This window comes from Somniosus microcephalus, unplaced genomic scaffold, assembly GCF_052327205.1.
Source record: "Somniosus microcephalus isolate GS21.2 unplaced genomic scaffold, FLI_Smic_1.0 unresolved_chr3, whole genome shotgun sequence".
In the NCBI taxonomy this organism is placed as follows: domain Eukaryota; kingdom Metazoa; phylum Chordata; class Chondrichthyes; order Squaliformes; family Somniosidae; genus Somniosus; species Somniosus microcephalus.
This window is the reverse complement of record NW_028225181.1, coordinates 15,579,195-15,602,232: the sequence shown is the minus strand read 5'-3', so window position 1 is coordinate 15,602,232 and position 23,038 is coordinate 15,579,195. Positions and strand designations below refer to the sequence as shown.

At 55.2% G+C, this 23,038-nt stretch overlaps 1 protein-coding gene across 3 annotated transcripts in view; it reads right to left on the bottom strand.

Moving 5' to 3' along the window:
• Positions 1-9,449: 9,449 nt before the first annotated feature.
• Positions 9,450-23,038, bottom strand: part of LOC147091221 (uncharacterized) — a 67,601-nt gene continuing 54,012 nt past the window's right edge. Inside the window, exons 9-12 of one of the 3 annotated variants that reach the window (XM_085976687.1) lie at positions 15,398-15,532; positions 12,396-12,587; positions 11,353-11,538; positions 9,450-10,671 (exon numbers count right to left, since the gene is read on the bottom strand). In XM_085976687.1, the coding sequence (XP_085832813.1) occupies positions 10,334-10,671; positions 11,353-11,538; positions 12,396-12,587; positions 15,398-15,532 (851 nt within the window). In that variant the 3' untranslated portion in view covers positions 9,450-10,333. Of the gene's footprint in view, positions 10,675-11,352; positions 11,539-12,395; positions 12,588-15,397; positions 15,533-23,038 lie in introns of all 3 variants that reach the window. The other 2 variants (XM_085976686.1, XM_085976688.1) reach the window with 2 other exon arrangements.

Here is a 23,038-nt window from a genome sequence, read left to right as displayed (position 1 = left end):
GTCTGGCTTGCAGTAACAGAAATAAAATGGTCCAGAAACTGATCACGGGGCCTGGCGGCCATTTTGTATGCCCTTTTATCAAAGGTTTTTCTGTGCAAGCTTACTTTGGTCAATAAACAGTCTTAATTTTATCCAGTTTTCTTGCGTGATTTTTGCTGAAAATTGCGAATCTTACAAGGTAGATCAGGCAGCCAGCGTCAACGACTGTGATGACGCTGAGCAGGCCAAAATGCTGCTATTTTCCCTAGAAAGCAGCCTCCTCCAGTCCCTCTCTGATGGGGATAAAAGAGGTCAGAGTGGGTACGAGGAGCTCAAGGACGCAGTCTTAGAGGCATTGGGCATGGATGAGGGTAGTCCGTTCTCCCGTGTGGAGAAAACGGTCCAATTGGTGGAAGAGACTCCGCAAGCTTTCGCGGACCGGCTGTGGCCGGTGTACCGGAGAGCTTGCCCAAGAAGGGTCGGGGTAGCATTAGCCCCAGACCTTAAGTCCGTCCAGGCTCAGGACCCGGCCCTGAAGGCTGTCCTCAGCACAGTCATTGAGGGCAGGAGGGTAGAGGGGCCGTATTGGGACAGCGACCCTCTCCGTTAAAGAGGGCATGCTGTTCAGCGGGGAGCAGTGGATTGTGCCGCAGCCGCACCGGAGGGAGTTCCTGCAACTGGCCCATGAGGGACCGGGAGCGGGACACCCCGGGCCCGGGGCCACCTGGCAGCGGGTGGAACAGGCGGGATGGTGGCCGGGACTCAGGGAGGACGTCCGCGAGTTCTGTGCAGACTGTCTCGTGTGCGCTGCAAACAACCCTGACCCCCGGAAAAGGAAGGTGCCCATCGGACACAGCAGGCGGGTAGAGGGACCTTGGCAGTCGATCCAGGTCGACTACATCGGGCCCCTGCCCACCGTCCAGGGAGGCTTTAAGTACTGCCTAGTCCTGGTGGATGTGTTCACCAAATGGGTGGAAGCCTTCCCCTGTAGAAATGCCACGGCTCTGGGAACTGCAAGGATCCTAGTCCGAGAGGTGTTCTCGCAGTGGGGACCACCACAGTATGTGGAGTCCCACCAGGGGAGTCACTTCACCAGACTGGTGATGCAGACGGCCCTTATGCTGTTGGGCATTGAGGGAAAGTGGCATGTAGCTCACAATCCACAGTCATCCGGGATTGTGGAGCGCATGAACCGGACACTCAAGGAACGGTTGAGAAAGGAGACGGTGGACTCGCCCCGCAAATGGGCCGAGATCCTGCCGTTAGTGTTGATGGGGATCCGGGCCAGCCAGTCAAAAAGCACGGGGTACTCCCCGTACGAGCTGATGACAGGCAGGGTCATGCCGACCCCCACCCATGTGTTAGCGCCGCTGCTTACGGAGGGGCAACTCCGGGAGGTGAATCGGGACAAGTTCGCCCGAACCCTCTATGAGCACCTGAAGCAGGTCCATGGGCAGGCAGCGGGGAACATGGGGAGGCAGCATCAGAGTAACCGATTGCTGCTGGAACCGAAAGGGCACCAAGAATGGGAAGTGGGAGACCAGGTCATGGTCAGGAATTATGCCAGAGTAGGAAGTTTGGAGCCTTTGTACATGGGGCCCTTCAGTGTGGTAGACAAAGCCAGCCCCATGGTGTATGCCGTGAAAATGCCCCGGCGTACAAAGTGGTTTCATATCAACCAGTGCAAGCTGCTTAAGCCAAGCAGGGCTCGACAGCTGGCTGGTCAGGGGTTGGGGAATAGAAATCCCCAGCCCGATATGGGAACCAGGTCACAGACCGCAGCAGGTCTGGTGACGTGTCTGAAGGGAGGAGCCACCGGCGAGTGGGGCGTTCCTCCACTTCTGTGGGATGTGGCTGAGGGGGAGGAACCCGAGAGCAGCGTCTCCAGCCTCAGCTCGGGTATAGAGGGGGAGGAGCCCGAGGGCAGCGCCTCCACTCTCAGTTCAGATGAGGAGGGGGGGGAGACCAAGGAGAGTAGCCCCGCCCCTAGCTCAGGTGTAGGGAAGGAGGGACCTGAGGTCAGGAACCCCGCCCCGGACCCCGTCGTGGGAACAGGGGGCGGAGACCTGCGGGTCGCAGCAGTAGGCTGCAGCGGGACGTTTGTCCCAACGGTAGGAGGGGGGGATGGATGCAAGGGAGCGGCGGCCCGAGTCAGGGGAGCACCGGCCAGGAAAGCTCCACCCACCCTCAGGAGGTCTTCCCGCACACCCCAGCCCAAGAAGACGTGGTCACCCGTCTTCCATTTGCCCAGAGCCGTCCCGAGGATTAGGAAAGCTGAGGACAGGGGTCCCCAGCGGCCGGCCACAGACCGTGAAGGGGCCATAGGTAGGGACACCGCGGGCCCGCCGGAAGCAATGGCAAGCCGGGGCCCTACCAGGGACTTAGCCATCCGGAGACGGGCGGCGGATGTATATAGTATATTATAAGTTAAGTTAGGTTTATAAGTTTAGTGGTTAAGTAAGTCTTGTTGCTCACAGTGTATGTGTTTGGGTTCGAGGTCGAGGGACCCAACCACCGCTTAACCCAGGCCAGAGCATCTCCGGAGAGACCTGGCTGCATGTTCCTTTTCGTTTTACAGAGAGGCGTTCGCGCATGGCAGCTGGCCATCCTGCTCGCCCTAATTGAGGGGAGCAGAGGACTCTGGGGAGACGTAGAAGACTCCCACGTTTTTGGGTGCTCCGGACCGAGAGCTCCGGTAGTCACTGCAGGGAGCTGTGAGAGAGGCTCCGAGGGACCCGCCACCTACACCCACCAGGGGCGCTGGCCCGGATGGGTCGGGTCCAATTCCACCCGGTATTCTGACCAGCCCGATTTCACCTACGGCGAGGCATCCCTAGTGTGTCCCACGGTGGAAATAGTGGCTGCGCGTGTGGGAGTCATCGTTGGCAAGAAGGTCTGCCTGACCTGCACCGGAAGGATCCCGGCCGCGCGATGGTGGTGGATCCGCAAGTTAAAGAATGACTTAAAAGACGCTTCATCCACGTGGGTGCGAATGGACAATGACACCCACCGAACTGTCACTGCTACGGCAGAAAGGACAAGTGTCTGTTGGGACAAATGGTGGGAATCCGAGCAAGGGACTTATGTGTGTATGTGGGGATCGAAGGAGGCCTGCCCCGCAGGAATCTCAGTTGTCTTCTCTGCCGCCTGGCAGGACCAGGGGAAGGGGATAAGGTGGGGCTCTCACATACGTTCATGCGTGGTTTTTCAAGGGGCAGCCCCAGTTAAAGCCACGGAACTGGTGGCGCGCACCCGCAAGCCGATACCCACCAATCCACCTAATAGGACACCCCGGGAAGGGTACCCTACCACCACTAAGGGACCTGGGAATGGACTGGTACTAGTGCCTACCGATCAGGTGCTGTACCAGGGGGTACACTACGCGGTGGCCTCGGTGATCTTAAATCTCACCGAGGTATGTCTACCCGAGTGGTGCCCCAAGGAAAGAGAACAGTTATACCAGGTCCTCTTAAAGGACATGTTCGGGAGGTTTTACGAATTTGATTTTTCTAGTGGGGATAGGACTGAACTCTACACTACACCACGCGAGTTTTTGGGCGACACGGGGAGACAGAGAAGGGGTATTTTGGGTGATACTTTCACCGCGTTTAATACTGGGACTTCTGTCATCAACTCTTTAGACGACATTGAGTTACAGACCCAGATAAATGAGCTGAAAACACAGCTAAAGGGGATTCTCATGGATGAGAACAAAGTAGTGAGCTCGGAGCTGCATGAGGACCAGGCTATGACGGTCCATTTGAAGGAAATCATAGCAGAGTTGGAGAAGCATGCGAAAACGGTAAATGCTCTCGTATGGGAGGACAGGAATGCGTCTGACCAAGCAGTGCAGAGTGCGGTGTGCGTACTGTACGGGGCATGGTTACTGGGCGAGGGCCGCAGTAATCTGGAGGACCTGAAACAGGGTTTGGTCCCCTCCTGGATCAGTAACAAACACCTCGCCGCCCTCCACCCGTATGAGAACGCATTAAGCCCGTGCCAACTCCGGCTAGCCTCCGAGGCTTATCCAGTTCCCATGGACTGTGGTCGGTCTAACCACACAGTCATGGGGGTGGTTGTTAGGATGCCGGTCATGGGTAGGACAGCCCGACCCGCACCGGTGTACAGGGTGGAGAATATTGGAGTGATCCAAGGGGGTGCGCACATTCGTTTTGCCGCGGTCCCGCCTTACGTCATCAAGTGGGAGCACGAAATGACAGGCACGGACCTTTCAGGGTGCCGGTGCCGGGGAGCACACATAATCCTGTGTCCCCAGCACTTGAATGCCTTTTTAAGACCGCGGTGTGGGTTCAGAGCTGCCGGCGCGAAGCCTATAAATTGCACCATGGAGGCGATGGCACAAGGCCACGTTCCCCCCCCCCAGGTGGCATATATAGGAGGTGGGACCTAGTGTGTCACCACCGGCGTGTCCCACTACCGGCACGGACAGCACAGCTGGTGTGCGGTGAGTGATAGCAGTTTCTGTTTCAAACCCGAGGCAGAAGTTCAAGTGGCCCAGGAACGAATTGTCCCCATCCCGGATTGTTACAGTATGTAGCACACTTCGGCTACGAGATTCCCCCTCTCCCTGAACACCTCGCAAAGCTACTGAAGGCCGTAGTGGTTTCCTCAAAACACTTTTACACCCTAGAGCAAAAGACGATAGATATAGGGTCCAAGATTTTGGATATAGTGGTTCCACCGTGGTGGGACATTTTTGAGAGTATAGAGGTCCCCTCGTGGATCCGTCTGTCCTCCCACATCCTGGTGGTGTGTCAGATAGGCATCGTACTGTACCTAGTCTGCGTGCAGTGTAGAGGGAGGGATCGGTTGAGACAGTTCCGCAAACAAAGAACTTGGCAGGAACACTACGTGGGAATCAACAGGGATTCATCTGCGTAAACCCTCCCAAGGGACTCTCCGTACTATGAGAATTCTTGCGGCGTGGTTGTTAATAAAGATTGTGAACGATGAATGTACCGAAGTGAGCAGGGACGTCGGAGCCCCTCCATGTTTGGATGTAAGTAATGTAATGTACTTGGTTGATTTTTCCTTTTCTAGCTGCTTGTGTACACCACGGTCTCGCGTTATGGGAAGTGCGATGTATCGCGGGTATCTGTAGAGGGGAGAGATTAATCTAAGGGGAAGGTCGACTAAGGAGGGCCAGAATTATGATACGTAATGGAATTTTCAAGAAAAATTATTATGTATCACAGGGGGGGTGTAGGGAGTTTGCAGAATTCCCCCACCTCGCCTGCTTTCCGAATCAAACAAAGTTGGCCACTTTTCAAACGTACAAAATGGAGTTCTGGGACACGTGACCAGAAAGCTGCTGGAAGTGAGTCATTTTTCTCCCCAGCAACAAGACTGGAGACAGGGCCTGGAATTCCACAGTCCCTATGTGGATTCCAGGCCAGACATGGAATTGAATATGTAATAGCAAGTCGCCAGTAGCCCGGTAAGAACAATGAACCTGGTTGCACTGCAATCAGGGTTAAGCTACTTAAAACCATCATCGGGCCCATCCTAACAGATCCAATCATATCAGAAACGTTTTAGAGGACTAGGCACCAGAGACACCATTGTGTGACTGAAACCAAAAACAATGAGGGCCGGTGATAAGGCCGTTAGTGGGAAATCGGCCATTTTGCAGCCATTTACAGTTAACGAAGTAACCTGGGACACCTCTCGATCTGGGGGAGGCAAGGCAGATCGAGAGAGTATAACTGTTTTTAGTAAGCAGACAGAAAGGGCAGTTCGAGACACTTCGACTTGGAACACACTTCGGGAGAGACAGCTTCTACACTTCACTTCGATTTCATCCTGGGACTTCGCTGCAAAAGGGAAACTTCGAGGACTCTACTGGGAGAAGCAGTCTCCAAGACGGGGAAGGCTATGCGCAGCAGCCCCATGCTTTGGTAAGCAGGCGAAGCTCCCGGTCCGTAGTGCCTCCCGATTTAAACCTGACTGTTCCCCCCCGCCGTGCCCACCACCTCAGGCAGGAATTCAAGAGTGGAACCAGGAAGACACGGGACGGAGTGCACCATCCCGGTATGGGCCGGAGCCCAGAGCGGGCCTCGCTAAACGGCGCAGCCCGACCCAGGAGGGAAGCCTTTTCACCCAGCCAAGGAGGAAGATCCACTACCTGACTGACGGGAGAGTGTGTGGCCAGTGCACACTGAACTTTACCAGGCCAGACCAACTAAAGCTGCAGTCCCAGGACAACCTAAAGGCCTTTGTTCCAATGCGTTGGGTGAGCATGAGAGTCTGACCCCCCTTTAGTTCGACCTAGGTTAGGGATAGTGTAGGAGGTGGGGATAAGGCTAAGGGGAGTGTTAATGTGTGATACCCCTCGATGTGTCGTACTCCTTCCCGCACTCGCGTGCCCTCTGTTTTGAATATATAGTATTCCTTTTTTTTTCTCTTTTTAAAGCGTATAGAGCTGTAGCCTTGGTTTAGTATCGTTGAACCAATTAATTTCTCTGCTTGCTTGTTTTGGTTTATTTTTCTCTCAATAAAACCGTTATTATTTTAACCTTTCACCTGCTTGTCTGTCTCGAGCTTGTTATTCCGCGCATCAGCTGCCTGGTAGGATCCCAGTGTCAGAACTGAGCGGGAGTGTGGGGACGCCTCGAAAACATCCACTGGGTCAGTCCCGGGCCAAACCGACCACCCAACCAACAACCCCTACATATCCTGAACACTTCGGTCAGATCACCACTTAACCTTCTAAATTCTAGAGAATACAACCCTAATTTGTGTAACCTCTCCTCGTAACTTAACCCTTGGAGTCCGGGTATCATTCTGGTAACCCTGCGCTGCACTCCCTCCAATATATCCTTCCTAAGGTGTGGTGCCCAGAACTGCTCCCAGTGCTCCAGGTGTGGTCTAACCAGGGTTTGTACAGCTGCAGCATAACCTCTGACCCCTTGTACTCTAGTCCTCTAGATATAAAGGCCAGTATTCCATTAGCCTATTTGATTATTTTCTGTACCTGTTCATGACATTTTAATGATCTGTGTACCTGGACCCCCCGAGTCTCTTTGGACCCCCACTGTTTTTAGCCTTTCACCATTTAGAAATTACCCTGTTCGATCCTTCATGGGTCCAAAGTGGATGACCTCGCAACTGCCTACATTGAAATCCATTTGCCACAGTCTTGCCCATTCACTGAATCTGTCGCTATCCCTTTGTAATCTACACTGCCTACAATGCTGCCTATCTCTGTGTCATCGGCATATTTGGATATGTGGCTCTCTCTCCCACCTTCTGAGTCATGAATAAATATGATCTTTGAACCCAGATGTTGAACTTTCACCTGATCCGTGGCAGACAACATTCAAGTGTCAGGTGACTGACTGCCGGTGCCAGTACTGTGGGAGCGTTGCACTGTCGGAGGGGCAGTACTGAGGGAGCACTGCACTGTCGGAGGGGCAGTACTGTGGGAGCGTTGCACTGTCGGAGGGGCAGTACTGAGGGAGTGCTGCACTGCCGGAGGGGCAGTACTGAGGGAGCGCTGCACTGTCGGAGGGACAGTACTGAGGGAGTGCTGCACTGTCGGAGGGGCAGTACTGAGGGAGCGCTGCACTGTCGGAGGGGCAGTACTGAGGGAGCGCTGCACTGTCGGTGGGTCAGTACTGAGGGAGCACTGCACTGTCGGAGGGGCGGTACTGAGGGAGCGTTGCACTGTCGGAGGGGCAGTACTGAGGGAGCGTTGCACTGTCGGAGGGGCAGTACTGAGGGAGTGCTGCACTGTCGGAGGGGCAGTACTGAGGGAGCGCTGCACTGTCAGAGGGGCAGTACTGAGGGAGCGCTGCACTGTCGGAGGGGCGGTACTGAGAGAGCGCCGCACTGTCAGAGGGGCAGTACTGAGGGAGCGCTGCACTGTCGGAGGGGCGGTACTGAGAGAGCGCCGCACTGTCAGAGGGGCAGTACTGAGGGAGCGCTGCACTGTGGGAGGGGCAGTGCTGAGAGAGCGCTGCACTGTCGGTGGGGCAGTACTGAGGGAGCGCTGCACTGTCGGTGGGGCAGTACTGAGGGATTGCTGCACTGTCGCAGGGACAGTACTGAGGGAGCACTGCACTGTGGGAGGGCCAGTGCTGAGGGAGAGCTGAACTGTCGGAGGTGCAGTACTGAGGGAGCGCTGCACTGTCGGAGGGGCAGTACTGAGGGAGCGCTGTACTGTCGGAGGTGCAGTACTGAGGGAGTGCTGCACTGTTGGAGGGGTAGTACTGAGGGAGCGCTGCACTGTCGGAGGGGCAGTACTGAGGGAGCGCTGCACTGTTAGAGGGGCAGTACTGAGGGAGCGCTGCACTGTCGGAGGGGCAGTACTGAGGGAGTGTTGCACTGTTGGAGGGGCAGTACTGAGGGAGTGCTGTACTGTCGGAGGGGCAGTACTGAGGGAGCACTGCACTGTCAGAGGGGCAGTACTGAGAGAGGCCTGCACTGTCGGAGGTGCAGTACTGAGGGAGTGCTGCACTGTCAGAGGGGCAGTACTGAGGGAGCACCGCACTGTCGGAAGGGCAGTACTGAGAGAGTGCTGCACTGTCAGAGGGGCAGTACTGAATGAGTGCTGCACTGTCACAGGGGCAGTACTGAGGGAGCGCTGCACTGTCGGAGGGGCAGTACTGAGGGAGCGCCGCACTGTCGGAGGGGCACTACTGAGGGAGTGCTGCACTGTCGGAGGGGCAGTACTGAGGGAGCGCTGCACTGTCGGAGGGGCAGTACTGAGGGAGCGCTGTACTGTCGGAGGTGCAGTACTGAGGGAGTGCTGTACTGTCGGAGGGGCAGTACTGAGAGAGCGGCGCACTGTCAGAGGGGCAGTACTGAGGGAGCGCTGCACTGTCGGAGGGGCAGTACTGAGGGAGCGCCACACTGTCGGAGGGGCAGTACTGAGGGACCGCTGCACTGTCTGAGGGGCAGTACTGAGGGAGTGCTGCACTGTCGGAGGGGCAGTACTGAGGGAGCGCCGCACTGTCTGAGGGGCAGTACTGAGGGAGTGCTGCACTGTCGGAGGGGCAGTACTGAGGGAGCGCTGCACTGTTGGAGGGGCAGTACTGAGGGAGCGCTGCACTGTTGGAGGGGCAGTACTGAGGGAGCGCTGCACTGTCGGAGGGGCAGTACTGAGGGAGTGTTGCACTGTCGGAGGGGCAGTACTGAGGGAGCGCTGCACTGTTGGAGGGGCAGTACTGAGGGAGCGCTGCACTGTTGGAGGGGCAGTACTGAGGGAGCGCTGCACTGTCGGAGGGGCAGTACTGAGGGAGCGCTGCACTGACGGAGGGGCAGTACTGAGGGAGTGTTGCACTGTCGGAGGGGCAGTACTGAGGGAGTGTTGCACTGTCGGAGGTGCCCTATTTCGAATGAGACGATAAACCGAGGCCCTGTCTGCTCACTCAGGTGGATGTAAAAGATCCCATGGCCACTATTTCCTGGAGCCAATAATTACCTGTCAATCACACATCACTAAAACAGATGGTCAGGTCATTTATCACATTACTGTTTGTGGGAGCTTGCTGTGCGCAAATTGGCTGCCACGTTTCCGACATTACAACAGTGACCACACTTCAAAAAAAAGTACTTCTTTGGCTTTCAAGCTTTGGGATGTCCTGAGGCCGTGAAAGGCGCCGTCGAAAACCAAATCCTTCCCATTTTGTTGTCTAAAATGGCTGCTAGAACTTTCTAGAACGCAGTCAACGTACCAATTGACCCCAGGGGGAGCCCTGCCATCCTTGCCATCTCGGATTCCCCGCTAGATTAAGTCTGAAAAGCATGTGCGGGCTCCTGGCGCAGGAGATTTAGTCCTGGTACTTCAACTGCCCTTTGACCTCTTTGAGTTGGCGTCTCCCAGTTGACCTCTTCCAGTTGGCATGTTCTAGTTGACCTCATACAATTGACCTCGTACAATTGACCTCATACAATTGAACGCGTACAATGGATCTCGTACAATTGACCTCGTACAATCGATCTCGTACAATTGACCTCGTACAATTGACCTCGTACAGTGGATCTCGTACAGTCGACCTCTTCTAGTGGACCTCTTCTAGTCGACCTCTTCCATTGGACCTCTTCTAGTTGACCTCTTCTAGTCGACCTCTTCCATTGGACCTCTTCTAGTTGACCTCTTCTAGTCGACCTCTTCCATTGGACCTCTTCTAGTTGACCTCTTCTAGTCGACCTCTTCTCGTCGACCTCTTCCAGTTGACGTCTTAAGTCTTGAGGCATTGGCGAGGCAGACTGGGTGGATGGTCTTTGGGTGACTCCGATAGGGCTGGGGGAAGGTGGAGCGGGGACGGGGGAGGGGGAGGGTGACATTGCCCTCCCGGTGAAGCGGGCGTCAACCGACCGGGGCTCCGGCTCACTCCGTCCACTCATCCTCCTCGGGCTGCAGGTTGGACTCCGCGGGAGAGCGGCCCAGTAGTCCGGGGCAAGAACCCGCCTTCGGGAAGGACCCTGCTGGCTCGAGGGTACTCTGGCCTCTTCCGACTCCTCCTCCTCCTCCACCAAGGATGTCGCTTCCCGGCCGGCGGTGTTCGGGGGTGGGCGGGGAGACCAGGACGGTGATGGGACCGGCCGACCGGCGGTCCCGGTGCTGCCTCACCTGGCCGAACATCTCCGAGGCGGTCATAGTGGGCGGGCTCCGGTTGGGTGGCGTCGGACGGGGAGCATCGCAGGAAGGTTGAATGTTAGGGAACCCTTCTGAAATCCAAAGTGGAATCAATTAGTGAGGAAACAACACATGGGGAAGGCGGAATTCCTCCAGCTCCCTCCAGCGACATTTCGGAACATACCTCCTTTCTTTCTTTATCTTTCTTTACTTCTTTTTCCTCCCTCCCTCCCTCTTTCCCTCCCTTCCTCCCTCCCTCCCTACTTCCCTCCTTTCCACTCTCCCTTCCTCCTTCCCTTCCCTTCCTTCCTCCCTCCCTCTCTCCCTTCCTTCCCTTCCACCCTCTCTCCCTCCCTCCCTCTTTCCCTCCCTTCCTCCCTCCCCTCCCTTCTTCCCTCCTTCCCTCTCTCCCTTCCTTCTTTCTTCCCTTCCACCCTCCCTCCCTCCCTCCCACCCTCTTTCCCTCCCTTCCTGCCTCCCTCCCTCTCTCCCTTCCTTCTTCCCTCCCTCCCTCCCTCTTTCCCTCCCTTCCTCCCTCCCTCCCTTCTTCCCTCCTTCCCTCTCTCCCTTCCTTCTTTCTTCCCTTCCACCCTCCCTCCCTCCCTCCCACCCTCTCTCCCTTCTTTCTTCCCCTCCCTTCCACCCTCCCTCCGTCCTTCCCACCCTCCCTTCCATCCTCCCTCCCTCCCTTCCTCCCTCGCTCCCCTCCCTCCTTCCCAGAGAAGTTGGTGCTGAACTGGGAGTCGGGAGAGACAGGGATGAGGCCTCACCTGGTGAGGTCAGGTTGCAGTAAGGGTGGTGGGGTTGGTGGATACTCCTCAGGCTCTGGGCCTCCCACTCTTCCGTCCCCGGAGCCGGGCCTGCTACTGGAGGCTGCGGACTGCTAGCCTGGGGCTCAGGTGGGGCAAAGTGCCTCGCCTTAGGAGGTACAGGCGGAGTGTCTGTTCCTGCACAGTCTGTCGATGGAGAGGAAGAGAAGAGAGGTTATATTAAAGACAGCCCCGCACCCCATCCCCCTCCCCCCCCCACCGTATCTCCCCCTTCCCCACCAAGTGGCCATTTTCCATCGGCAGGATATTCGACGACAGAATGCCTCACGCATCATCCCCTTCTGCCAAGGAGGTGCTGGCTGGCATTCAGAATCAATAACCCTGACTGATTAGCCTCTTGCTCTCTCTAGCCCAGTGACGCCAAGGCAGATAGCAGTGTAACCTTACCAGGTCAGCACAGGCCGGGAATGGAGCCTCGGCCTTTCCTGCTCTGTGTGTGTGGGGCTCAGTGCCCACACCGGGGTGAGATCAGGCTAACTCAGCACAGGCCGGGAATGGCGCCTGGGCCGTTCCTGCTCTGTGTGTGGGGCTCAGTCCCACACCGGGGTGAGATCAAGCTAACTCAGCACAGGCCGGGAATGGAGCCTGGGTCTTTCCTGCTCTGTGTGTGTGGGGCTCAGTGCCCACACCGGGGTGAGATCAGGCTAACTCAGCACAGGCCGGGAATGGCGCCTGGGCCTTTCCTGCTCTGTGTGTGTGGGGCTCAGTCCCACACCGGGGTGAGATCAAGCTAACTAAGCACAGGCCGGGAATGGAGCCTGGGTCTTTCCTGCTCTGTGTGTGTGGGGCTCAGTGCCCACACCGGGGTGAGATCAGGCTAACTCAGCACAGGCCGGGAATGGCGCCTGGGCCTTTCCTGCTCTGTGTGTGTGTGTGGGGCTGTGAGTGGAGGCCCGGTTCGGCTGAAGAGGGAGGTAGGCCGCCAACGGGCCCTCGGGCTGGGTCTGGAGCCTAAAGCCAAGCACTCGACGACTGACACTCACCGGTCTCCAGGTTGCAGTAGTCGGGATCCTCCGCTCGCTCACTGCGCAGGCTCCGAGCCTCCTGCAGGCCCCGATCATCGTGGTTGCACCCTAGCAACCGCTGGCTGGTGGAGCGGCTCTCACAGGACTGCAGGCCCGCGGGCGGGGGGCGCCGTTCGGCCTCGCACGCCTCGATCCAGGAGGGGCTGATTCCTAGAGGGGACAGGCAACACTCTGGTCATTTAATGATGTCCACCGCCCTTACTGGGCCTCCGCGCCGCCCCACCCGCCGCCAGCTCTCGGGGTACAGGCTCGGCCTTGGGTACAAGCCTCGGGGGCACCGGCAGCCCTCACCTGATTGGCGGTGGTTCGTGAGTTTGGCTTCAATATTTGACCATGGGGTCATTACCACCAGGCCTGATCCTGTCCTCGTTCAATGTTGACACAGACATACACACACGCACACTTAAACTCACACACACACACTCACACACACACAGACTCTCACACTCATGTTCACACTCACTTAAACTCACGCTCACACACATACACTCAAACTCACACACACACACACACACACACCTCAAACTCACACACACACTCTCACACAATTAAACACACATTCGCACTCACTCACACACACACACAGAATCACACAGACACACGCACACAGTCTGGTAGCTCAGAATGTCGTGGGTTCAAGTCCCACTCCAGAGAATTGAGCCCAAAGTTGAGGCTGACACTCCAGGGCAGGACTGAGAGAGCGCTGCACTGTCGGAGGGGCAGTACTGAGGGAGTGCTGCACTGTCGGAGGGGCAGTACTGAGGGAGTGCTGCACTGTCGGAGGGGCAGTACTGAGGGAGCGCTGCACTGTCGGAGGGGCAGTACTGAGGGAGTGCTGCACTGTCGGAGGGGCAGTACTGAGGGAGCGCTGCACTGTCGGAGGGTCAGTACTGAGGGAGTGCTGCACTGTCGGAGCGGCAGTGCTGAGGGAGTGCCGCACTGTCGGAGGGGCAGTACTGAGGGAGCGCTGCACTGTCGGAGGGGCAGTACTGAGGGAGTGATGCACTGTCAGAGGGGCAGTACTGAGGGAGGGCTGCACTGTCAGAGGGGCAGTACTGAGGGAGCGCTGCACTGTCGGAGGGGCAGTACTGAGGGAGCGCTGCACTGTCGGAGGGGCAGTACAGAGGGAGCGCTGCACTGTCGGAGGGGCAGTACAGAGGGACCGCTGCACTGTTGGAGGGGCAGTACTGAGGGAGCGCTGCACTGTCGGAGGGGCAGTACTGAGGGAGTGCTGTACTGTCGGAGAGGCAGTACTGAGGGAGCGCTGCACTGTCGGAGGGGCAGTACTGAGGGAGCGCTGCACTGTCGGGGGGCAATACTGAGGAAGCGCTGCACTGTCGGAGGGGCAGTACTGAGGGAGCGCTGCACTGTCGGAGGGACAGTACTGAGGGAGCGCTGCACTGTCAGAGGGGCAGTACTGAGGGAGCGCTGCACTGTCAGAGGGGTAGTACTGAAGGAGCGCCACACTGTCGGAGGGGCAGTACTGAGGGAGCGCTGCACTGACTTAGGGGCAGTACAGAGGGAGTGCTGCACTGTCCGAGGGGCAGTACTGAGGGAGTGCTGCACTGTCGGAGGGGTAGTACTGAGGGAGTGCTGCACTGTTGGAGGGGCAGTACTGAGGGAGTGCTGCACTGTCGGAGGGGCAGTACTGAGGGAGCGCTGCACTGTCGGAGGGGCAGTACTGAGGGAGCGCTGCACTGTCAGAGGGGCAGTACTGAGGGAGTGCTGCACTGTTGGAGGGGCAGTACTGAGGGAGTGCTGCACTGTCGGAGGGGCAGTACTGAGGGAGCGCTGCACTGTCGGAGGGGCAGTACTGAGGGAGCGCTGCACTGTCAGAGGGGCAGTACTGAGGGAGTGCTGCACTGTTGGAGGGGCAGTACTGAGGGAGTGCTGCACTGTCGGAGGGGCAGTACTGAGGGAGCGCTGCACTGTCGGAGGGGCAGCACTGAGGGAGCGCCGCACTGTCGGAGGGGCAGTACTGAGGGAGCGCTGCACTGTCGGAGGGGCAGTACAGAGGGAGCGCTGCACTGTCGGAGGGGCAGTACTGAGGGAGCGCTGCACTGTCGGAGGGGCAGTACAGAGGGAGCGCTGCACTGTCGGAGGGGCAGTACTGAGGGAGCGCTGCACTGTCGGAGGGGCAGTACAGAGGGAGCGCTGCACTGTCGGAGGGGCAGTACTGAGGGAGCGCTGCATTGTCGGAGGGGCAGTACAGAGAGAGCGCTGCACTGTCGGAGGGGCAGTACTGAGGGAGCGCTGCACTGTCGGAGGGGCAGTACAGAGGGAGCGCTGCACTGTCGGAGGGGCAGTACTGAGGGAGCGCTGCACTGTCGGAGGGGCAGTACTGAGGGAGCGCTGCACTGTCGGAGGGGCAGTACTGAGGGAGCGCTGCACTGTCGGAGGGGCAGTACTGAGGGAGCGCTGCACTGTCGGAGGGGCAGTACTGAGGGAGCGCTGCACTGTCAGAGGGGCAGTACTGAGGGAGCGCTGCACTGTCGGAGGGGCAGTACTGAGGGAGCGCTGCACTGTCGGAGGGGCAGTACTGAGGGAGCGCTGCATTGTCGGAGGGGCAGTACAGAGAGAGCGCCGCACTGTCAGATGCCCGACAACACTCTGTGATCTCTACACTCCTCCAGTTCTGGCTTCATGCGCATCCAACCAATTTTAATCACTCTAACATTGCTGGCTGTGCCTCCCCTAATATCTCCTTATATGACTCTGTGTCAATTCTTGTCTGATTTACGTTCCTGCAAAATGCTTTGGGCTGTTCTACCTCATTAAAGGCACGCTATCCTTGCAAGTTGTTGAACCCACGATCTTTCGATCCAGAGGTGAAACTGCGGACACTGGGCCAGTGCCGGGGGTTGTAAGTGGCGGCTTGCCGAGACTCCTAGAGTTGGCGCTATGCAGGGGTCAGTGAGGTTAGGCCTCGTTGCCCGTGGCAACCCGCCTCGGGCCCTTACCTATGAGCAGCATGTCACTCAGTGACATCGCTCGCTTTTCATCTCGCTCGCCAGTCAGACACGTGCAGCTCTTGCCATCCGGCGACAGCGGCAGGTTTTCGTAGACGGGGGTCTGGGACGGGCTGGGCTTGCTCCCTGTCGGAGCGAGAGAGAGCGGGAGAGGATCGTTAACGTCTGTTCTCAGTCTCCCGGTTCACTTGACCGATCTACATCGCTAACTCTTTGTGTTAAACCCAGGCCCCGTCTCCCTGTTCAGGGGGATGTTAAACCGAGGCCCCGTCTCCCTGTTCAGGGGGATGTTAAACCGAGGCCCCGTCTCCCTGTTCAGGGGGATGTTAAACCGAGGCCTCATCTCCCTGTTCAGGGGGATGTTAAACCGAGGCCCCGTCTCCCTGTTCAGGGGGATGTTAAACCGAGGCCCCGTCTCCCTGTTCAGGGGGATGTTAAACCGAGGCCTCATCTCCCTGTTCAGGGGGATGTTAAACCGAGGCCCCGTCTCCCTGTTCAGGGGGGATGTTAAACCGAGGCCCCGTCTCCCTGTTCAGGGGGGATGTTAAACCGAGGCCCCGTCTCCCTGTTCAGGGGGATGTTAAACCGAGGCCCCGTCTCCCTGTTCAGGGGGATGTTAAACCGAGGCCTCATCTCCCTGTTCAGAGGGATGTTAAACCGAGGCCCCGTCTCCCTGTTCAGGGGGATGTTAAACCGAGGCCCCGTCTCCCTGTTCAGGGGATGTTAAACCGAGGCCCCGTCTCCCTGTTCAGGGGGATGTTAAACCGAGGCCCCGTCTCCCTGTTCAGGGGGGATGTTAAACCGAGGCCCCGTCTCCCTGTTCAGGGGGATGTTAAACCGAGGCCCCGTCTCCCTGTTCAGGGGGATGTTAAACCGAGGCCCCGTCTCCCTGTTCAGGGGGATGTTAAACCGAGGCCCCGTCTCCCTGTTCAGGGGATGTTAAATCGAGGCCCCGTCACCCTGTTCAGGGGGATGTTAAACCGAGGCCCCGTCTCCCTGTTCAGGGGGATGTTAAACCGAGGCCCCGTCTCCCTGTTCAGGGGGATGTTAAACCGAGGCCCCGTCTCCCTGTTCAGGGGGATGTTAAACCGAGGCCCCGTCTCCCTGTTCAGGGGGATGTTAAACCGAGGCCCCGTCTCCCTGTTCAGGGGGATGTTAAACCGAGGCCCTGTCTCCCTGTTCAGGGAGATGTTAAACCGAGGCTCCATCTCCCTGTTCAGGGGGATGTTAAACCGAGGCCCCGTCTCCCTGTTCAGGGGGATGTTAAACCGAGGCCCCGTCTCCCTGTTCAGGGGGATGTTAAACCGAGGCCTCGTCTCCCTGTTCAGGGGGATGTTAAACCGAGGCTCCATCTCCCTGTTCAGGGGGATGTTAAACGGAGGCCCTGTCTCCCTGTTCAGGGAGATGTTAAACCTGTTGTGTATGTAACCTGTTCCACCTTAAGAGAGCTTAAGCCTGTTCCACCTTAAGAGATGTACTACTTTCTCAGGCTGCTGTAGACGTAATACCGGGGGTGAACACACCGGTATATAAGCACTGTGCAGTAATCTTGTATTCAGTGTAGTCCCTACCTCCAACCAGTAAAGACCTGTTTTATTGTTACTGATTAAGTCTGAGTATTAATTACTTGAACAACTCACAGACTTAACACTGGCGACGAGTCAGATTCTTACCCTGCGGCAGTTATTCCACGGCGGCTTCGTCCACAGACAGGACGTTGAAGAGAGGTTTCAAATCTCACCACCCCACTGGAAGCGACAGGCATTAGGACCCTGAAGCCTCCATCAGCGACTGAAAACTGGAGGACAGAAGACATCCTGCAGCTTCTTTTTCAACCTCGGTGGTGGGTAAGCCGAGCAGCGTAGGCTGCAAAGACAGGGCTGGGGAAGTTGGAGGAGATAAGGGCCGCACTCGGACTGAAAGGCGCGGCGGCTGCAGAAGCTCAAGGTGCGAGAGCCGCGGTGCACAGCGCGGGCTATCGATCGCACAGAAGATAAGGGCCGAGAGCCGCTTCGGTCGGGAGCCACTTCGCGATCCAGCGATCGCATCTGCTGATAAGGGCCGCACTCGGGCGATCGCGGCGAAGATAAGGGGCGCACTCGGGGGCTGAAGGGAGACGGCGTCGGGGGACGGGTGAAGACCGCCAAGCGCGGGAAAACCGCCATTTTGTGGGCGGAGGACGACGGCAAGAGCGGGAAGCCGCCATCTTTGATAACAAGTAAAGAAAATAAAATCTGAGAAATTGCAAATCTACAATGCCTAAACACGGGAATATTAGCACCTTTGATAGTGACCTCGAAGATTGGGCCATATATGTTGAAAGAGTAAAAAATTATTGTAAGGCCAATAAAATTTGTGACCAAGATAAAGCTCTAACATTATTAAATTTAATGGGTGCGAAGACATACGGGCAATTGAAACACCTGTTATCACCAGATGAACCGGCGGATAAGACGTTCGATGAGATTGTTACTGTCCTGAAAGATCATCTAAACCCCACGCCGCTGATGCTAGCGGAACGATTTAAATTTTACGACAGAAGGCAGCTACAGCATGAAAGCAATGCTGAATATTTGCTGGAATTGCGTAAATTAGCGAAATATTGCCAGTTTGGAACGGGACTGACAGATGCACTATGAGACAAATTTGTGTGTGGTTTATTTAAACAGGATACACAAAAGCGACTGCTCGAGGAGAATGAGCTGACGCTTGAGAAGGCGGTCACTATGGCAGCAGCACACGAAGCCGCAGCGAGAGGCACGGCAGTAATGCAGCTACGGTCACCGGAGCTCAGTGCACACAAATTGGGTGTGAGTTCTGGCAAATGTTATCGTTGTGGAAAGACAACGCATGATCAGAACCAGTGTTGGTTTAAAAACCAAGAATGTAGAACTTGTGGTAGGCTTGGACATATAGCTAGAGTATGCAGGTCAGGGAAGAAGACCAGCAACAAGAAGTCACCGCAAGGAAAATATGCAAAAGTACACAAGGTGACCGAACAGGAGTCCGATTCAGACGCTAACAGTAATGAACTGGCTGGCTTAAGCAGTATTGAACTGGCTAGCTTAAGGGTACTCAACGTTGGTAAGGGTGCAGACCTCCAGACAATTTGGGTCACTCTTCAGATAGAAGGAGTCCAAGTAAAACTGGAATTGGACACTGGATCGGCATTGACAGTCATAAATAAGAAAGATTACGGAAAGTTATTCCAACATATTCCCCTACAGGATACGGGGATTATATTGAAAACATACACGGGGCAAAGAGTGTACCCCATCGGGAAAATAGAGGTTGCAGTGGTCCACAAGGGCGAAGACAGTCAAATAATGGACTTATATGTGATATCTGAAGGAGGTCCTCCACTACTAGGACGGGAGTGGATTAGGAAAATGAATATGGACTGGCATTTCCTACAAACAATAACGAGTGAGAACTCGGTGAAGATAGTCGGCCCAGACTCTGGAACGGATGATGGTAAGCCCAACTCAGGTGCAAAAGACAAAGTTTCAGCACAGAATTCCACTGAGCAACAACAACATAGTTTAACTGTGGATTCTGAGTCTGGCAAGTCTACTGATGTGCCCATTTCTGAGGGACACCGGGCTCGAACTCAACTCCATTTCAAACTACAACAGCAATTAGAACAAATGCTTCGCCGTTTTGAGCAAGAGTTGAATGCAACGAAAGAGTTCTTTGATATAGAGTTGGAGAATCTGGAAAGACAACAGAAGCAGCTGATGGAGAAAATGGAGCAGGAGCACACAAAACGTCTGATGTCAGAGGAGTTAACGGTCAGCCAACTCCTGCATATGCTGAAGGACAGGACTCTGAAATGGGAAAAACTTGAACACGAACTTCAATATTCAAACGAAAGGGGTTCGGAGCTCTCAAAGGTTATTGGAAGAGCTGAGGTGGCAACACAGACTGAGATGACTGCAACAGAGCAGCCTTTGGATGCCAAAAGTACGCTGACTCACGTCAACGTAGAACAACAGACCGCTGAAACAGCTGCTCCGGTAGAGGGATTGAATAGTCCGATCAATCAATCTCCAAAAGAAGTTGAAGTAGTAAAATCTCAAATGAGGTCATTAGTAAACGACTTGCTGAAAGCCCAGAAAAAGCTGGATGAAGAGGTACGCATGAAGAAGTCTCTTCAGGAAAGATGTCTGGACTTGGAACAAAAGCTGGCTAACGCCCAGCTGGGTATGGAGGAAATAGAAGACCCTCTCGCTGGCCTAGATCAGGACGACACCGAATATTACTATGTCCTGTCCTGCCCAACTTGTAACTTCGACTCCCACCATACAGAAATCATGGAGGAGCACCGAAAGTCTACAGAACATCGGGAGAAGGTGGCTCTACTACGGAAAAAGGAGGAAGAGAAGGAGGAACTGCGCATGCAGCTGGCAGCTGACGGAGCCCAGAGAGTCTCCAAGAAGCAGAAAAGGAAAAGTCGAAACAGAAGATGACCCATCTGAACCATTATTACCTCTACCAGATCACACACGTGGTCCCTCCGAACGGAGCCAATTCAGTTCGGAAGTTCAAACTGTTAAATCCATGGAAGGACTATTGAATGAGTCACTCCAGCAACGTGAACCGACTACACCACAGAGATTGAATCTGTGAACTGTTTTCCGCAGAGACTGAATCTGTGATCTGTTTTGACATGAAGTTATCTATGTATCTATGTTATTCTGTTATGTAAACCTGAAGTTATATATATATATATGTTATTACGTTATGTTAAATGGGGAGATGACTGTAAAGCTAGGAAGGGAGGAATGTTGTGTATGTAATATGTGTGCTACTTTGAACCTATGGACAGGACTGCACTACTTGTAGGGCGTAGTGATACGCAGTACCACTCCTGGCCATAGGGGTATAAATAGTACTATGGGTACTGATCTCCCCTCAGTTCCAGCCTGTGGGCATGAAGTAAAGACCTACATATAGTCCCTACCTCCAACCAGTAAAGACCTGTTTTATTGTTACTGATTAAGTCTGAGTATTAATTACTTGAACAACTCACAGATTTAACACATGGAGATTATCAGGGCAAGATAGAGACTGAGAGTGGAAGTGAGAGACAGATGGAGAGACAAAGAGGGAGATGGAGAAAGAGAGAGAGAGACAGAGAGAGAGAAAAAGAGAGAAACAGAGAGAGAGAGACAGAGAGAGAAACAGTGAGAGGGAGACAGAGAGAGAGAGAGAGAGACAGAGAGAGAGAGAGTGACAGAGAGAAAGAGATAGAGACAGAGAGAGAGACAGAGAGCGAGAGAGAGTCAGAGAGCGAGAGAGAGACAGAGAGAGAGACAGAGAGACAGAGAGAGAGACAGAGAGCGAGAGAGAGACAGAGAGCGAGAGAGAGACAGAGAGAGAGAGAGAGACAGAGAGAGAGAGTGACAGAGAGAGAGAGAGAGACAGAGAGAGAGAGAGACAGAGAGAGAGAGAGAGACAGAGAGAGAGACAGAGACAGAGAGAGAGAGACAGAGAGAGAGAGAGAGACAGAGAGAGAGAGAGAGACAGAGAGAGAGAGAGTGACAGAGAGAAAGAGACAGAGAGAGAAACAGTGAGAGGGAGACAGAGAAACAGTGAGAGAGAGACAGAGAGAGAGAGAGAGACAGAGAGAGAGAGAGACAGAGAGACAGAGAGAGAGAGAGAGACAGAGAGAGAGAGACAGAGAGAGAGACAGAGAGAGAGAGACAGAGAGAGAGAGAGTGACAGAGAGAAAGAGACAGAGAGAGAAACAGTGAGAGAGAGACAGAGAGAGAGAGAGAGACAGAGAGAGAGAGAGTGACAGAGACAGAGACAGAGAGAGAGAGAGAGACAGAGAGAGAGAGAGTGACAGAGAGAAAGAGAGAGACAGAGAGAGAAACAGTGAGAGGGAGACAGAGAAACAGTGAGAGAGAGACAGAGAGAGAGAGAGACAGAGAGAGACAGAGAGAGAGAGAGAGACAGAGAGAGAGAGAGAGAGAGAGAGACAGAGAGAGAGAGAGACAGAGAGAGAGAGACAGAGAGAGAAACAGTGAGAGGGAGACAGAGAGTGTAGTGTATGTACCTTTAAGAGAGAACTACTTTTACAGCCCCTGTATACTGTAGTACCGGCAGTGACCACACCTGTATATAAGCCTTGAGCATGCCTCTGTACTGTTAGTCTTTAGACTACCCTCCTCCAGTAAACACCTGTTGATTGTTAAGTTACAGCCTCCGTCTAGTTATTGGGAAACATCATACTTTAAGAATCACGGGTTCAACAGTGGCGACGAGGTCGATTCGAATCTACCTGCAACTCTGCATTTCCTTTCAAGGATTCGCTCCGGGAGGGCGGTGGAAAAAAGTCGAGGCCAGAAGCACGGGCGTCGACCGCGAGCAACCGCCCAGTCATCCGGCAGAGAGTGAACATCGCAGGGGAGGCTGTGGAGAGCCGGGTTTGGTTCTCCAGCCACGACGATCAGCAAGAGACTGACGACAGGTACAGCGCAGACCCTTCCCGGACAGCGGCGGCTGGAGCCGACCGACGGCACAGAAAAGGCCGAGCAGCGTCGATGGGGTAAGAGAGAGGGTGAAGCGCACAGGGCGCAGCCGGGGGTTGAAAACCGAGCGGCGTCGACGGAAAACAAAAAGAGAGAGAGGGTAAAGCAGCAGCCGGGTTCAGGACCGAGCGGCGGCAACGAGAGAGGCGCACAGGAGAGCGCGGGAGACGCCATTTTAGAAGCCGCAGCGGAGAAGAAGGGCGAGCGCGGGAAGAAAGGAAAGCGCGGGAGACACCATTTTGTGCCAGCGGAGAAGAAGGGAGAGCGCGGGAGACGCCATTTTAGACAGTTTAATCACACCCAGGGATGCCAAAGAGTGGCAGTATCACTGCATTCGACAATGAAGTCGAAGATTGGGCGACACATGTGGAACGTATTGCGGTGCACTGCAGGGCGAATGAAGTGCCAGATGCTAGGAAAGCACTGGTTTTGTTGAATTCCATGGGTGCAAAAACTTATGGCTTACTGCGAAACCTAATAACCCCAGAGAAGCCCGTGAATAAGAATTTCGAAAGCATAGTGTCAATCCTACAGGACCACTTAAACCCCACACCGCTGCTGATAGCAGAAAGATTTAAGTTCCACAAAAGGAACCAGCATAAAGACGAAAGTAATGCTGAGTACTTAACGGAACTGCGCAAGCTATCGAAACACTGCCAGTTTGGAGTGGGACTAGTAGACACGCTAAGGTACAATTTCCTGTTAACCTACAGAAATGCGACACATGCAGTTACCAACCAGACCCCGGCCATGATGTTCTTTAACCGAAGGTTGAGATCTCGTCTGGATTTGCTCAGACCAAATGTGCGAAGAAATGTTGAGGATAAGCAATTGCAGCACATCAATGAAAAGCCGACAAGGAGCTTCAATGTAGGACAACCAGTCTTGGCCCGCGACTACCGAACAGAGAAATGGCAACCCGGAACGATATGCACACGGCAGGGGCCATTAATGTACGCAGTGGATGTCGGGGAGAACATTGTGAGACGCCACGTCGACCAGATCCTAGTGTCACAGGAACGAGTCAACCCCATGTCTCGCGTACCTGGGGATGAACCCGACATACCGGTAGCATCTACCTCAGAAACAGTAGCAG